General features: G+C 47.6%; 1 protein-coding gene across 1 annotated transcript; it reads left to right on the top strand.

Annotated features, from left to right (window-relative positions):
• The first annotated feature begins 1306 nt into the window (after positions 1-1306).
• Positions 1307-4227, top strand: LOC123154904 (WAT1-related protein At1g09380-like). The gene is made up of 6 exons (XM_044573517.1): positions 1307-1572; positions 2195-2257; positions 2902-3271; positions 3357-3515; positions 3635-3786; positions 3887-4227. Exons 1-6 carry the CDS (start codon positions 1391-1393, stop codon positions 4089-4091), a joined length of 1131 nt encoding a protein of 376 aa, XP_044429452.1. The 5' UTR covers positions 1307-1390; the 3' UTR covers positions 4092-4227.
• The last annotated feature ends 14163 nt before the right edge of the window (positions 4228-18390 follow it).

Here is an 18390-nt window from a genome sequence, read left to right as displayed (position 1 = left end):
ACCCGATCGCAATTCGACGGTTCCTTTCGAGAGGAGGGGTTTAGGTGGGTTAGGTGGGCTGTGGAGAGTGGGTTGGGCTGAGAGGAGAGAGACGGAAGTGTAGCCCAGCAACCGTTTCCGGAGACCGGAGACGTCGAACGATAGACCGACTATACTGCCGCTATAGTTATCCGTTGGGGCGTCAAACGGACTCCGAATGCGATGAAACTTGGCAGGCGGCCTACTTACAACATAACAAAACCGCATGCCAACTTTCAACCCATTCCGGAAACATTTTCCGATCACTTATAAAATAATATATCGGACGTGCCGCGTGTGCGTGCAAGTGTGTCTGGGCTCAGAACGGGCAACGAAAAGAACGGGGAGACTGGGATGGATGCAAGTTTTTAAAACATGATGATGCAATGCACATGATGACATGGCAAAAATGCAACACGCAAGCAAATGACATGGCAACGACAGCGAATAACTGAAAAACACCTGGCGCAACGGTCTCAGGGCGTCACAGCTGTACTTTCCTATCTGCCCATAATCTGTCTTGCCCAGTTTTCTTAGGAAGGAGGAGAATGTATCTACCAAATATAAGGCTAGTCATAGAGTATTTTAGATGAATTCATTCATTATTTTATATAATGTAACCTCATTTATTATGATACAATATTTGATACTTACTTCGTTCGTAAGTATAAGTATCGTTTTAAGATTTCAATATGGATTACATACGGAGCAAAATGGGTGAATCTATACTCTAAAATTCGTCTATATACATCCGTATATAGTCCTTATTGAAATTTAAAAAATGACTTATATTTAGAAACGGAGGGAGTACGATACTCATATCTTTTTCTCAGTAAATGCTATATCATGTCATCAATATGTCTAGTTGACATTACATGATAGTAATAGCAGGATGACAGCTCGAGGCACGGAAAAAAAAGGACAGCTAGTGCTTATCTCCTTCGAATTCAAGATCCTTATCCTAAGGGCACTCTCTTGCTATTTTCCTTCCTTTTTTTATTGCATTAATTAGCAGTAGCAACGGTGCCAGGATACATGCAGTGGTTTGTGCAAGTTCATACTCCACACCACTGGATGAGCCGGTAAACAAAGCACCTAATCAACACGGACGCTTTACCCCGGGAGATACGTACGAATATCTGCAGGATAGCTGCATGATTTCAGCGTGAATTAAGAATACTTCCATGTTGAAAATACACAGCTGTAGTACCACTAGCTATGCTCCCTACCGACCTCTATATATGCCACATTACACGGCTTCTCCTGAGTCCTCAATCGTACCCCTGCACCCCTCTCTTTATCTCAAGAATACCAATACCTTTAAGCAGAGGGCTGCAGATCGAGGGGGTACGTTCGTACTGGATAGCTAGATATGGGGAGTGTTGGCAATTATTTGCCTGTCGTTGGTATGATCCTGGTGCAACTGGGTCTTGCTGGTCTGAATGTGTTGTCAAAGCTCACCATGGCGTCCGGCATGAGCCCTTACGTGCTCATCACCTACCGAAATCTTCTTGGGGCTGTCTTCCTTGCTCCCTTTGCTTTCTTTTTCGAACGGTATGATTTAATTTTTTCTTCTATAAACATTTCTGATTTCTTGATGGCTATATATGTTACGCACTAAAGCACAAGGCGTTCTGCAAATCTTTGTTTTATTTAGAAGGAGATGAGTCCACCTTTCATAAAGGAACTTTCTTGTTTTCGGATGACTTCTTGATCTAAGATGTAATGTACGCAACTACGGGTTCTTGTAATTTTTTTGGCCATGGATTTACAATGTGATGTCTTCCTGGCTAAGTAATTTGTCTAAGAAAATCCTGTATTTAATATTGTCGAGTTTTTTGCATTAATTTGGCATACTACATGTAATAGACAATACTTACTCTGGTCCAGAAATCGTGTGTTATGTTCATAAAAAAATATAGTTGGAAACATTTATTGAATGCAAATCCAATGGTACGGAGTAGTACCACATTTTTTAGATAATACACATTTTCTACTTATTACTACATTTAGTTTGGAAAAGGAGTATTTATGTGAATAGCTGCTAGTATTATGCATTCAACTATGAGTGAATATATCCTTCCTACATGAGTGGCCCATCCATATCTAGTATCATCAATGAATTAATTACCTCACTGTTCTTACGCAATATGATTTCATATGATTATGGATGCAGGAAAACTTGGGCCTCAATTAGCAAGAAGACACTATTACAAATTTTTGTATGCTCCGTTGTTGGGTATGATCTTTTTTCCCTTTTGCACCTGATTACAAATTTTTATATATCTTACCAATGGCTTATTACTAGATTTACAATTGATTTTTGTATTTTATTTTAAATTCAGTTGTCAACAAAAAACATTTTCCTCCAAGCATTCTTAGTTTATTAGAAATAATAAATACATTTTAGTCCTGATTGAACTAATGAGACACTTCTTTTAGAGAAGTTACGCAAAGCCCAATATTTTAGTCCAGAGACTGAGATATTTGTGGGACTTTGCTTTCTGAATCCAGTTACAGATATCAAGTTGTACTAAAGTAATACTAAGGTGTGCCGATTAATTTGGACTAAAGTTGTACTAAGGTGCGCCAATTAATTTGGACAGGAGGGAGTACCAAATTCCTAAATATATGCATCCATAATTATGAATTTAAGATTTGAAATATTATTAAGAATGTAAAAAGTTTTTCACCTAAAAAAAAGGTATACAAACGACACAGTTTACATATAGGACAAAACACGATTTGCTAGTAGCCATAGGTATGGTCTTCCAAATGTAAATTGGTGTTAATTTTGTATTGTAAGCAATAGCAAAAGCCAACTGACAATATTAGTCTGAATCTGATTATCTATCTGTACACACTTTGGTGGGTATGTGGCAGTGCGACGATGAACCAGGTGTTCTACTTCGTGGGCCTAAAGTACAGCCGCCCGACCGTGGCGTCCGCGCTGAACAACACCCTCCCGGCGGTGACCTTCGCGCTGGCGGCCGCGCTCAAGATGGAGCCCGTGGCGGCGCTCGCCGGGAAGGCCAAGGTGGCCGGCACGGCCCTCTGCGTGGTCGGCTCCATGCTGATGACCTTCTACAGGGGCCCCCTCGTCAGGACCCCGGCCTCCCCGATCCACTGGCCGTACGTCCAGCGCACCATGACCGCCGAGGCCGCGGCCCACGCCGGCGGGCACACCGCCGCCCTCGGAGCCGCCCTGGTCATCGCCTCCAATGTCGCGTGGGCCGTCTGGTTCATCATTCAGGTATGTAGTACATACGTACGAGCAATCTGCTGGTTTGCGTGTACAAGTTAAGGTGATGGATCGATCGTTTTGGCGGTGGTGGCAGAAGAAGATGTCCAACAGCTACGCGTCCCCGTATACGACCACGGTGCTGATGGCGTCCATGGCCAGCGTCCAGTGCGGCGTCATCGCGGTGGCCGCGGAGCACAGGCTCTCGGCGTGGGCGCTCGGGTTCGACATCAGGCTCATTGGCTCGCTCTACGCGGTAATAAGATCACATTCTCTCCATTGTCCAGATCATTAGACACGATGTGAATTGGTTTGTTCAGTGTGCTGTGGTGTAACTGGAACTGAACATGTACATAAATATATGTATATACGCAGGGGGTGGTGGCGTCAGGGATGGTGATCGCGGTGATGTCGTGGTGCATCCAGGTGCGCGGGCCGGTCTTCGTGTCCATGTTCAGCCCCATGATGCTCATCATCGTCGCCGTCGTCGGGTGGGGCATCCTCGGCGAGAAGATACGCGTCGGCAGGTACGGGTGATCGATCGATCCATCGATGCATCCTTCAAAATTTGGCGACCCGGATACTGATTGCTCGTATCATTTGGTGGTTTGTGCTGCCTTCAACCAGCATGATCGGCGCCGTGTTCATAGTCGTGGGTCTGTACACGGTGCTCTGGGGCAAGGGAAGGGACATCGTCGCCACGGAAACCACGGAAGACGACGAGGAGAAGAAAATCGGCGGCGGCGAAGCGAGCAATGGGGCCGTCGATGGCGCGGCGGTCTCGCGGCCATGCCCGGCTGCTGATCGTCATGAGGCGACGGGCCAACCGTAGCATGGCACGAGATTTGCGGTGCAATCTTAACTCGTGTCATGGCCTGAGTTTATGACTTCTTGGAGTATTGAACAAACAAAACCACATGATTAGCTTGTTTCACTTATCTTATGAATCCATCACTCCGATCCATTAAGTGTGCGCCACCTTGTTTTAGCAAGTGCAAAGAGAAGTGCAAATTACAACAGTGTCTCTTGACGCGGGGAGGTATTACCGCCAAGAAATAACGGCGCCCTTTCAGAAGGATCTTTAAACATATAGAAGTTCAAAGCAATAGACCGGGGGTAATCCTCCTTTTCCAAAAGAAGAAGTTCAAAGCAATAAATCAAGAACAAACTTATACTAATTGGAGGGCATCATACGAGCCTCTATGTTAATTGTTAAAAAACTATGCAAATTGACAATCAAATCTATTGATTGGTTATCTACAGCCGTCATATGAGCATGTACCTCACGGAGTCCTGGTTGTTGTCCAGGAAAATATAGAAAAATATTTTAGAGCATCTCCAGCCGCGCTCCCAATACGTCTTCTCTAGAAGATTTTTTCACGCAGGCGCATAACAATCGGCCTAGCCGCGCTCCCAGAAGCCCAATTTTTACCGGCTCGGGCCGAATTTGGCGCTGGCGGACCCAAGCCGAACCCGGTGCGCTGGGCGAAACGGTTTTTGCGCTAAGGAGCCGCGGGCCCGATGAGTCACTACTAGGAAAAGGCCTACTAATGGCGCATCTAATTTGGCCATTAATGGCGCATTAGTGGTGCGCCATTAGTAGCACGCCATTAGTATATTTTTACTAATGGCGCACCACTGGTGCGCCATTAGTATCTAGTATACTAATGGCGCACGACAGCAAGATGCGCCATTAGTAACTTCGGCATACTAATGGCGCACTGTTTAATGATGCGTCATTAGTATCCTTTGGCATACTAATGGCGCACTATGATGTGATGCGTCATTAGTATGAATATTAGGTTTTTTTTATTTTTTTATTTTCTGTTTTTTGCACAGGTTACAAAATGTATAATTGGACAAAATATAGACAGCACACATCAACAACAGATTCATCGAATACAATAGAAGATTAGTCTCTGAATACAAGTCATCATTTTAGTCTCCGAATACAAGTCATCATATTAGTCTCCGAATTGAAAAGACCGAACAAAAATAGAACATTATACTACAAGTCTCGAGACCGCGAGTTTGTCTTCACATTACAAGTCGATATCGATCATCTAAACTACCATCACATAGAAGAGAGCTGCGGTCATCACGATGAGCATCATCACGATGAAACTTGTCTTCATCCGGTTCCTCCAACGCTCACTCCCCTCTCCCGCTAGATAGCGGGCGTATCTAGATTCGGCCTCGGCCCTAGTGGCATACCCTTTGTAACTGTTACCGCTGAATCGGTGAACCTGTCTCCGACACTCCTCCCAGTCGTCGTAGACTCCGGAACCTTACCCTTGTACACGACATACCATGGCATCGCTATGCAGTAGCCAAACGAAACGTTAGTACCAATTCACAAACAATACATAAGCAATATATAAATATGCAACAGAACGATCGGAAGAAAAAAGCAAGACATTAATAGCGTCGATTACATCCTAAGTTGAACGACTCTCGAAACCAAATAGACATACTACAAGTTCATTAAAGTTTAATTATAACATGAGCCAATCGATGTTTTAGAACTAGACACAGCATCACTGCTTTCGACTCGACTCAAGGGACCGGAGCGTGGATGAAGCCGCCGTCTATCGTGGGAGTCATGAAAGAACGGGCGTTGTCAGCCTGCATTTGTAAGATTGTGTCGATGTCACTGTTGGACGTTTGATTTCTGAGGTAGAACTGCCCCGCGGTACGAAGGACATCTTGATGGATGACTTCCGCAAACTCCGACTGGATGCGAAAGAATTCTTGTCTGATGTCCGCGTCCTGGATTGCCGACACGCTCGCGGCCCAATCTTTGAGTCTACTTGGTAGCAGAAGTTGATGATGGTCCCGTACGATCGCCCGCATGTGATGGATGGCGTAGTAGGCACCCTTCTGACCGCCAGGCGGCTGCTTGACGCAGCAGAACGTCGTATTGTGGGAGAACACGTGCTTGCCGTACTTACGAATAGGCCTGGTGAAGGTGCCTCCAGATTTGACGTAGCCGGGGAGAACATCATCAAGAACCTTCTTGACATTTGTGTAGTCTACGTTCGACTGACGGTCCGGGTCGAAATACGTGGCCATGGAATATTTGGGGCTTAGGAGGATGAGCGTGCAATGTGTGTCACTGCAGAAAACACGGAATGTTAAAAGAAAAATGATCGAAATCTAAGAATTCATATGTTACGGGGCGGTTGAGGGGAGGACTTACTCGGGAAAGTAAGGCACGAGGAAGTTATCCTTATCTTGGTTTGCCAGAATGACGCCTTCGAGGTAAGAACTCGCGACTTGCCGGTCCCCAGCGCTGCCCAAGATCTTGGCACGCATGTAGAAGGGGTCGACTATCACGATGTCCGGGGTCTTGTCGCGAATGATCCGCATCTCCATACTCAGCGAAAATAGCCGAACGAAGGTGTAGTGCAGCGGATGAAGGTTCAACATAGCGTGATGTCATCAAACCGCAGGACGATCGTACCCCCGATGGAGTTATCCACAAAGCCCTTGCCCTCTGGCACCTTGGCCGCAAAAACCGGGTATGCCACATCCTTCTCTCCGAGATGCCGCTTCTCCAAAGAAAGAACACTGTCATGCAGACTCCGCATAGCACCGGTTGCAGCATCGAGCATATTTCTCGGTAGCATCGGCCTACCCGCCACAAGCACCCTCCTCGAGATATCCTCAGGTGAAGGTGGCCCGTCCTGAGCACGGATCGTACTCGGTGCCGGCTGGCCCGCACCCTTGTTAGTCTTTCTTTTGCATGCCTTCTTCTTCTCCTATAATGGGACCGAGTTCTGCTCACAGACCGCCTTCTTGAGTGTGTTGGGGCTGATCATATTTTGCACCTCGCCTATCTGAGGCTCGGTGAAGTCGGCAGCTGGAGGCGTCTCCTGAGAGCTGAACTGCAGACGACGCCTGTTGCAACTTGGCTTCTCCATGGTACCAGCTAGATCGTGCACGTCTTTTGTTGGGTTGGGTTCTTGAGAAGGAGGTCCCATGAAGTCGCCACCGTACCCATGATCGGCAAAGTACTGATCGACGTTGGCAAATGTATCGTCGTCGTCATCGTCATTCTGATCCTGTGCCATATGCGTGTTTGGATCCAGTGGCATAGGGATGTCCGGCACCGTTGCGGCAGTCTTGCCATGGGGCCGACTTGGCGCTGGCACGACTGGCGGTGTTGTCTTTGGGGTGGTGTCCCCCGCCCCCAAACGAATCTGGCTCTTCGGCCAAAGCAGGGGCCAGCTCAGGCAGGCGCTGAGGGTCATCACGTCGTCATCGTCGGCCCCGACGGGTCGAATCGGAGATAACAACTCGTCGCAGCCTGGCAACACCCGAACCAGTTGAACCCTAAACAAGTTGGGTGGCATCTGGGTACCGTGGAACAAGGGGTTGCCCGGTTGAACGATTTTGCCCTTGGCGACATCGACCAACTTGTTGTTCACGAAGTGCAGGAGAGTGCACGGAACGTCGGCGGCGCCCTGCGAAAACATGTAGGGCGTCAGGGATGCCCAGTCAAAGGCAAGGAGATGAAGTCCTCGGCCGAGAGAGGCTTAATTAGTTACCGTGATGATGGCGTCGAGCTCGGCTAATGTCGAGGCACCGCCAACGGCGGGCGTGCAGTTGACAGAGGGGCCGCTTGCTGCAGAGGTGCCGGCCGACGTACATCCGGGTGCATTAAGCTCCCGTGCCAGCGTCGGAGACACCAATGCCGCCTCCGCCGGAGACACCAATGGCCTCGTCATCGCGTTCTGCGAGTTGCTGGTCGTGAAGCTAGGAATCGGGGGCGGCCCCTGTTGGCCGCCCGCAGGGTACCAAGCAGACTCTCGCACACGTTCTTCGTGATATGCATGACATCAAGGCTGTGAGGCACACGGTGGATCTTCCAGTACGGCAAGTCCCAGAAAACAGACCTCGTTTTCCATACCTTCAGCAGCGGCTCTGGCGCCTTTCGCTTCTTTCCCGACTCTGGCGCCTTTTGCTTCTTTCCCGGCAGTGGGCAGTCTTTCCAATTTTTCAACAGCTCGTCTATTTCCTCGCCGCTCCTCGTACGCGGGCGTCCTCGGGGTTCGGTTTCACCATCGAATAGATCCTTGCATTTTCTCCACGGGTCATCGTCGCGAAGCCACCTTTGATGTCCCATGAACACGGTTTTCGAAGACCCGGGATCTCTATCTAGCTGGCGATACGTTGTGTCATCCATGCACCTGACGCATCCAGAAAATCCGTGGACCACCTGCCCCGCGACATATCCGTAACCGAGATAGTCGTGCACCGTCGTGAGCAGCGCGGCTCTCATAGGGAAATATTCTTTCTCTGCGGCGTCCCACGTATTGGCTGGCATTTTCCACAGCGTGTCAAGCTCCTCTTTCAGTAGCCCCAAATACAGATTGATGTCGTTCCCTGGTTGTTTCGGTCCTTCAATTATCATACTCATGTGAATGTACTTCCTCTTCATGCACAACCAGGGGGGAAGGTTGTACATCCACACAAACACAGGCCAGGTGCTATGTGTGCTTCTCTGGCTGCCAAACGGATTGACTCCATCGGTGCTCGCGCCCAGCACGATGTTCCTTGGATCGTTCCCAAATTCTAGGTCTTCGAAGTTCAACGCTTGCCACTGGCTCGCATCCTTAGGGTGACTCAGCATCTTGTCTTTTTTATCTATCTCCGGATCATTTGCGTCATCTTCTCGCTTCTTCTCCTCCCTATCCGCGTGCCAACGCAGGAGCTTTGCTACCTTAGGGTCCGCGAAATACCGCTGGAGACGAGGAGTGGTCGAAAAGTACCACACCACTTTTCGAGGAGCTTTCTTCCTCTTCTTGTATCGAGTGACGCCGCACACCGGACATATGGTAGACTCCGCGTGCTCGTCCCGATAAATGATGCAATTGTTCATGCACACATGGTATTTCACGTGCGGTAAATCCAGAGGACACACGATTTTCTTCGCCTCCTCCAAACTGGTCGGGCACTTGTTCCCCTTGGGAAGACGTTCGTGCCAGAATGACATGTTCTCGTCGAAGCATGCGTCGGTCATTTTGTGTTTTACCTTCATCTCTAGAGCCATGAGCGTTACTTTCAGTCGGGTATCCTCGGGCCTGCATCCTTCATACAATGGAGTAACCGCGTCTAACTCAAGTTGATCCATCTTGGCTTTCTCTCGGGCGGCAGCTCTTGCGTTATCCGTCTGCTTGAGAAGCAGCTCTTGAATATGAGGGTCCTGCACCCAGCCCATCGATGGTCCAGCGTCGTCTGCTCCGCCGGCATCATCATCTTCATGATCATGCCCGTCGTCTGCTCCGGCATCTTCCTCATCATCATGTCCTGCATCTTCTACATGATGACTGTGTACAGCATCACCGTCGTGATCATCTCCTGGGGATTCTTCGTCTTCTCGCCCGCCCGAGCCGCGGTGGTTGTCTTGCTGCCCTTCCTCATTTCTTGCCCGGCCCCGATGGAAGACTTCGTAGTCATCTTCATCACCTTGCCACCGATAGCCATCCATGAAACCACGCAAGAGCAGGTGGTCCCGCACCTGCCCGGATTCCGGGTCCGCAATAAGGCTCTTCAGCTTGCATCTTCGACACGGACATCTTATCTCCATCTCGTTCTTTTGAAGCATCTCGGCCTTCGCGGACCTCAAAAACCTATTCATGATGCCTTCGGTCATCATGCGGACCATGGTCGCCTGCGGGGTAGAGCAAAACGATATTTTAGAACCAAGAAAAATTTTGGCATGACTTTCCCTAAAAATAGGACCAAAAAGAATGCTTAATGCCAAAATTCTCACCAAAATGGAAATGAATCAACATTCTGGCAAAATATTGGCAACTATCGAATTTCAAATACCGATACACCTCCAAACACAAACACATATGCAACACCACAAACATATGCAACACCACGAACATACATAGATCTAGCTAGGCCATAAAAAGTGCATGTGCACATTGTTGTAGGAAGAACAACATAAATATAGCTTCCCCCCTTACTTACCTATCAAAACAAGGTAATTTAACCACTTAAATTGAATGAATCTATGGTGGAAATGAGGTGAAAAAGAGGAGGCACCCGAGACAAGGAGCAGGTGGAGAGAATGAAGTGGGGAGAAAGTGAGTGTGGGTAGGAGAGGCTGTCCAAAATATCTTGTTGCTGCCCACTTACTAATGGCGCACCAACTCTAAATGCGCCATTAGTAATCCAGGTTACTAATGGCGCACCTCCTGGTGGTGCGCCATTAGTAGTTTTGCAAAAAAAAAATACTAATGGCGCACTGTCCCACAGTGTGCCATTACTAGTTTAAACTAGTAATGGCGCACGGTGGAACAGTGCGCCATTAGTAGTTTTGCAAAAAAGGGAATAAAAAATATAATAAAAAAACAACATTAGTGGCGCACTTTCCGGCAGGTGCGCCATTACTAGTTACAACTAGTAATGGCGCACTGTGTCTGGATGCGCCATTAGTATGTTTGGACAGGCGCACTAGTTAAAAAAATTTGATACTAATGGCGCACCCTGGGCCAGGTGCGCCATTAGTAGTTTCAACTCTAATGGCGTATCAGAAGGTGGTGCGCCATTAGTACACCGCTTGTCTGGTGCGCCATTAGTGTCAATCCCATCTATAGCCCTTTTTCTAGTAGTGAGTCAACGACACTTGCCTCGTCGTCCTCAGAACGCCTCGGTTTCCCGCGGGAAATCAATGCCAAGGCTGCCGCCGGCCAGCCTTCCACTGATTCCTCACCATGGGGCGGCTCTTCACGGGTGGCGCGGCGACGCCTCACTCCCCGCGACGCGTACACACGCCTCCCCAGCGGCTATAAAAGCGTCCCCTCCCCGCCCCCCTCCCTTCTCCCCCCTGCCGCCACCACCGCTGGCCAAAGACGTCGTGCTCTCTGCCTCTCTCTCTCTCTCCCATCCTCACCCGTGACAATGTGCGAGTGGTTCCCCGGCGACGGAGCAGCGGCCAACGGCTTCGGCCGCCGCTCGCTGCAAGCGTGGGAGGCGCACCTTCTTTTCGAGGCCAACATCCCAGCACCTCCAGACATGCGCGCTAGACCGACAGGATGGAGACTCAGCGCCGGAGGCGTCCCCATTCCCCCCTGCCGGACGTCGGCGCGCGCCCCGACTACTTCGCCGGCGAGGTCAACCGTGTTTGGTCGTCACTGACCGAGGAGCAGCGCGCCTCCCCGCAGTACGCCGCCTACAACCATGAGGCGTGGGCGGCGTACTTCTAGCGCCGTCAGGAGCAACGCCTCGCCTCCACCAATGGGGCGCCGGTGGAACAGCGAGGGGCGATGCCTGTGGAGGCCCGCCCCCTGCCGGACGCTCCGTGAGGTTCTCGCGCACCTCGAGGGCGGCAATAACCCGCCGCTCACATACCCGGCCGCCGCCCCGGTCCCCCGCCGCGGTGTCGGGCAATGGATGCCCAGGAGGTTTGTCTCCGGCTCATCGTCCTCGTCCTGCTCCTCCTCCCACTCCTCTTCCCATTCCTCCGGCTCTCCGGCGGTGTTCGGCGTCAAGGCCGAGCCCGGAACGGAGACCCAGCTCGGCCGGCATCATCATCAACGAAGGCGGCGGGTGTTGGGGGATGTAGTAATTTCAAAAAATTCCTACGCACACGCAAGAGCATGGTGATGCATAGCAACGAGAGGGGAGAGTGTGTCCACATACCCTCGTAGACCGAAAGCGGAAGCGTTAGCACAGCGCGGTTGATGTAGTCGTATGTCTTCACGATCCGACCGATCAAGTACCGAACGCACGGCACTTCCGAGTTCTGCAGACGTTCAACTCGATGACGTCCCTCGAACTCAGATCCAGCCGAGCTTTGAGGGAGAGTTCCGTTAGCACAACGGCGTGGTGACGATGTTGATGTTCTACCGTCACGGGGCTTCGCCTAAGCACCGTTACGATATTATCAAGGTGGACTATGGTGGAGAGGGGCACCGCACACGGCTAAAAGTTCCAAGAGATCAATTGTTGTGTTTATGGGGTGGCCCTCTCCTCCGTATATAAAGGGGGGAGGAGAGGGCCGGCCAAGGGGAGGAGGCGCGCCCAAGGGGGGAGTCCTCCTCCCACCGGGAGTAGGACTCCTCCTTTTCCTATTTGGAGAGGGAGAGGGAAGGAAGAGGAAGGAAAGGGGAGCCGGCCCCCTTCCCAATTCGGATTGGGCTTGGGGGGCCCTCCCTTGCTCCTTTTTTCTCCTTTTCACTAAAGCCCATTAAGGCCCATATACCTCCCAGGGGGTTCCGATAACCTCCCGGTGCTCCGGTATTATCCCGATCTCACCCGGAACCATTCCGGTATCCAAATATAGTCGTCCAATATATCGATCTTTACGTCTCGACCATTCCGAGACTCCTCGTCATGTCCTTGATCACATCTGGGACTCCAAACTACCTTCGGTACATCAAAACACGTAAACTCATAATATAACCGTCATCGAATTTTAAGCGTGCGGACTCTACGGGTTCGAGAACTATATAGACATGACCGAGACACGTCTCCGGTCAATAACCAATAGCGGAACCTGGATGATCATATTGGTTCCTACATATTCTACGAAGATCTTTATCGGTCAAACCGCATAACAACATACGTTGTTCCCTTTGTCATCGGTATGTTACTTGCCCGAGATTCGATCGTCGGTATCTCAATACCTAGTTCAATCTCATTACCGGCAAGTCTCTTTACTCGTTCCGTAATACATCATCCCGCAACTAACTCATTAGTTGCAATGCTTGCAAGGCTTAAGTGATGTGTATTACCGAGTGGGCCCAGAGATACCTCTCCGACAATCGGATTGACAAATCCTAATCACGAAATACGCCAACCCAACAAGTACCTTCGGAGACACCTGTAGTGCACCTTTATAATCACCTAGTTACGTTGTGACGTTTGGTAGCACACAAAGTTGCATAATCTCATAGTCACAGGAACATGTATAAGTCATGAAGAAATCAATAGAAACATACTAAATGATCAAGTGCTAAGCTAACGGAATGGGTCAAGTCAATCACATCATTCTCCTAATGATGTGATCCCGTTAATCAAATGACAACTCGTTGTCTATGGTTAGGAAATATAACCATCTTTGATCAACGAGCTAGTCAAGTAGAGGCATACTAGTGACACTCTGTTTGTCTATGTATTCACACATGTATCATGTTTCCGGTTAATACAATTCTAGCGTGAATAATAAACTTTTATCATGATATGAGGAAATAAATAATAACTTTATTATTGCCTCTAGGGCATATTTCCTTCAGTCTCCCACTTGAACTAGAGTCAATAATCTAGATTACACGGTAATGATTCTAACACCCATGGAGCCTTGGTGCTAATCATGTTTTGCTCGTGGAAGAGGCTTAGTCAACGGGTCCGCAACATTCAGATCCGTATGTATCTTGCAAGTCTCTATGTCTCCCACCTAGACTTGATCCCGGATGGAGTTGAAGCGTCTCTTGATGTGCTTGGTTCTCTTGTGAAATCTGAATTCCTTTGCCAAAGAAATTGGACAAGTATTGTCACAAAAGATTTTCATTGGACCTGATGCACTAGGTATGACACCTAGATCGGATATGAACTCCTTCATCCAGACTCCTTCATTTGCTGCTTCCGAAGCAGCTATGTACTCCGCTTCACATGTAGATCCTGCTACGACATTTTGTTTAGAACTGCACCAACTGACAGCTCCTCCGTTCAATAAAAACACGTATTCAGTTTGCGATTTAGAATCGTCTGGATCAGTGTCAAAGCTTGCATTGACGTAACCATTTACGACGATCTCTTTGTCACCTCCATAAACGAGAAACATATCCTTCGTCCTTTTCAGGTATTTCAAGATGTTCTTGACCGCTGTCCAGTGATCCACTCCTGGATTAGTTTGGTACCTCCCTGCTAAACTAATAGCAAGGCACACATCAGGTCTGGTACACAACATTGCATACATGATAGAGCCTATGGCTGAAGCATAGGGAACATCTTTCATTTTCTCTCTATCTTCTGCAGTGGTGGGGCATTGAGTCTTACTCAACTTCACACCTTGTAACACAGGCAAGAACCCTTTCTTTGCTTGATCCATTTTGAACTTCTTCAAAACTTTGTCAAGGTATGTGCTTTGTGAAAGTCCAATTAAGCGTCTCGATCTATCTTTATAGATCTTGATGCCAAATATATAAGCAGCTTCACCGAGGTCCTTCATTGAAAAATTCTTATTCAAATATCCTTTTATGCTGTCCATAAATTCTATATCATTTCCAATCAACAATATGTCATCCACATATAATATCAGAAATGCTACAGAGCTCCCACTCATTTTCTTGTAAATACAGACTTCTCAAAAAGTCTGTATAAAACCATATGCTTTGATCACACTATCAAAACGTTTATTCCAACTCCGAGAGGCTTGCACCAGTCCATAAATGGATCATTGTAGCTTGCACACTTTGTTAGCTCCCTTTGGATCGACAAAACCTTCCGGTTGCATCATATACAACTCTTCTTCCAGAAATCCATTTAGGAATGCAGTTTTGACATCCATTTGCCAAATTTCATAATCATAAAATGCGGTAATTGCTAACATGATTCAGACACACTTAAGCATCGCTAGGGGTGAGAAGGTCTCATCGTAGTCAATCCCTTGAACTTGTTGAAAACCTTTTGCAACAAGTCGAACTTTATAGACAGTAACATTACCATCAGCGTCAGTCTTCTTCTTGAAGATCCATTATTCTCGATGGCTTGCCGATCATCGGGCAAGTCAACCAAAGTCCACACTTTGTTCTGATATATGGATCCCATCTCAGATTTCATGGCCTCAAGCCATTTTGCGGAATCTGGGCTCACCATCGCTTCTTCATAGTTCGTAGGTTCGTCATGGTCTAGTAACATAACCTCCAGAACAGGATTACCATACCACTCTAGTGCGGATCTTGCTCTGGTTGACCTACGAGGTTTAGTAACAACTTGATCTGAAGTTTCATGATCATCACCATTAACTTCCTCACTAATTGGTGTAGACGTCACAGGAACCGGTTTCTGTGATGACCTACTTTCTAATAAGGGAGCAGGTACTGTTACCTCATCAAGTTCTACTTTCCTCCCACTCACTTCTTTCAAGAGAAACTCCTTCTCTAGAAAGGATCCATTCTTAGCAACGAATGTCTTGCCTTCAGATCTGTGATAGAAGGTGTACCCAACAGTTTCCTTTGGGTATCCTATGAAGACACATTTCTCTGATTTGGGTTCGAGCTTATCAGGTTGAAACTTTTTCACATAAGCATCGCAATCCCAAACTTTAAGAAACGACAACTTTGGTTTCTTGCCAAACCACAGTTCATAAGGTGTCATCTCAACGGATTTTGATGGTGCCCTATTTAATGTGAATGCGGCCGTCCCTAAAGCATAACCCCAAAACGATAGCGGTAAATCAGTAAGAGACATCATAGATTGCACCATATCTAGTAAAGTACGATTACGACGTTCGGACACACCATTACGATGTGGTGTTCCGGATGGCGTTCGTTGCGAAACTATTCCGCATTGTTTCAAATATAGACCAAACTCGTAACTCAAATATTCTCCTCCACGATCAGATCGTAGAAACTTTATTTTCTTGTTACGATGATTTTCAACTTCACTCTGAAATTCTTTGAACTTTTCAAATGTTTCAGATTTATGTTTCATTAAGTAGATATACCCATATCTGCTTAAATCATCTGTGAAGGTGAGAAAATAACGATACCCGCCATGAGCCTCAACATTCATTGGACCACATACATCAGTATGTATGATCAACAAATCAGTTGCTCGCTCCATAGTTCCGGAGAACGGCGTTTTAGTCATCTTGCCCATGAGGCATGGTTCGCAAGTACCAAGTGATTTATAAAAGTCCATCAGTATGAAGTTTCTTCATGCGCTTTACACCAATATGACCCAAACGGCAGTGCCACAAATAAGTTGCACTATCATTATCAACTCTGCATCTTTTGGCTTCAACATTATGAATATGTGTATCACTACTATCAAGATTCATTAAAAATAGACCACTCTTCAAGGGTGCATGACCATAAAAGATATTACTCATATAAATAGAACAACCATTATTCTCAGATTTAAATGAATAACCGTCTCGCATCAAACAAGATCTAGATATAATGTTCATACTCAACGCTCGCACCAAATAACAATTATTTAGGTCTAAAACTAATCCCGAAGGTAGATATAGAGGTAGCGTGCCGACGGCGATCACATCGACTTTGGAACCATTTCCCACGCGCATTGTCACCTCGTCCTTAGCCATTGTTCGCTTAATCCGTAGTCCCTGTTTTGAGTTGCAAATATTAGCAACAGAACCAGTATCAAATACCCAGGTGCTACTGCGAGCTCTGGTAAGGTACACATCAATAACATGTATATCACATATACCTTTGTTCACCTTGCCATCTGTAACACCCACGATGCGGCTATATCTCCCACGTGTCGGGGCACGACTTAGAGGCATAGCCGCATGGTAGGCTTGTCGCAAGAGGGGTAATCTTCACACATCCCATGTACTGAATAAGAAAGGGATAAGGAGTTGGCTTACAATCTCCACTTCACACAAATACAAGTTAAACATACATCATCCAGAGTACAATCAAGGTCCGACTACGGAACCAAAGTAAAAGAAGACAACCCCAAATGCTAGATCCCCGATCGTCCCAACTGGGCTCCACTACTGATCAACATGAAACGAAACAACACAACGAACAAGATCTTCATCGAGCTCCCACTGGAGTTGGGTTGCGTCATCTGCACTGGCATCATCGGCACCTGCAACTGTTTGGAAGTATCTGTGAGCCACGAGGACTCAACAATCTCACACCCGCGAGATCAAGACTATTTAAGCTTAAGGGTAGGATAGGGTAATGAGGTGGAGCTGCAGCAAGCACTAAGCATATATGGTGTCTAAACATACGCAAATAAGAGCGAGAAGAGAAGCAATGCACGGTCGTGAACTAGAAGTGATCAAGAAGTGATCCTGAAACTACTTACGTTCAAGCATAACACAAGAACCGTGTTCACTTCCCGGACTCCGCCGAGAAGAGACCATCACGGCTACACACGCAGTTGATTCATTTTAATTAAGTTAAGTGTCAAGTTCTCTACAACCGGATATTAACAAATTCCCATCTGCCCATAACCACGGGCACGGCTTTCGAATGTTCAAAACCCTGCAGGGGTGTCCCAACTTAGCCCATCACAAGCTCTCACGGTCAACGAAGGATATTCCTTCTCCCAGGAAGACCCGATCAGACTCGGAATCCCGGTTACAAGACATTTCGACAATGGTAAAACAAGACCAGCAAAGCCACCCGAATGTGCCGACAAATCCCGATAGGAGCTGCACATATCTCGTTCTCAGGGCACACCGGATGGGCAAGGCGTCGGGTTGGCATAAACCCTGGTTGCCCAGGGGGCGCCGGACATCGCCCAGTTTGGACCAACACTCAGAGGAGCACTGGCCCGGGGGTTTAAAATAAAGATGACCCTTGAGTCCGCAGAACCCAAGGGAAAAAGGCTTAGGTGGCAAATGGTAAAACCAAGGTTGGGCCTTGCTGGAGGAGTTTTATTCAAGGCGAACTGTCAAGGGGTTCCCATTATAACCCAACCGCGTAAGGAACGCAAAATCAAGGAACATAACACCGGTATGACGGAAACTAGGGCGGCAAGAGTGGAACAAAACACCAGGCATAAGGCCGAGCCTTCCACCCTTTACCAAGTATATAGATGCATTAAAGTAAACAAGATATAATAGTAATGATATCCCAACAATATCCATGTTCCAACATGGAACAAACTCCATCTTCACCTGCAACTAGCAACGCTATAAGAGGGGTTGAGCAAAGCGGTAACATAGCCAAACAACGGTTTGCTAAGAAAGGTGGGTTAGAGGCTTGACATGGCAATATGGGAGGCATGATATAGCAAGTGTTAGGTATCATGGCATAGCAATAGAGCAAACAACTAGAAAGCAAAGATAGAAGTGATTTCGAGGGTATGGTCATCTTGCCTGAGATCCCGCAAGGAAGAAGAACGAGTCCATGAAGAAGACAAACGGACGAAGTCGAACGGATCCTCACAAACGCAACGTTATCGGAACT

The sequence above is a fragment of the Triticum aestivum genome, chromosome 7A, assembly GCF_018294505.1.
Source record: "Triticum aestivum cultivar Chinese Spring chromosome 7A, IWGSC CS RefSeq v2.1, whole genome shotgun sequence".
Classification (NCBI taxonomy): Eukaryota; Viridiplantae; Streptophyta; class Magnoliopsida; order Poales; family Poaceae; genus Triticum; species Triticum aestivum.
This window is presented reverse-complemented; position numbering and strand designations above follow the sequence as displayed.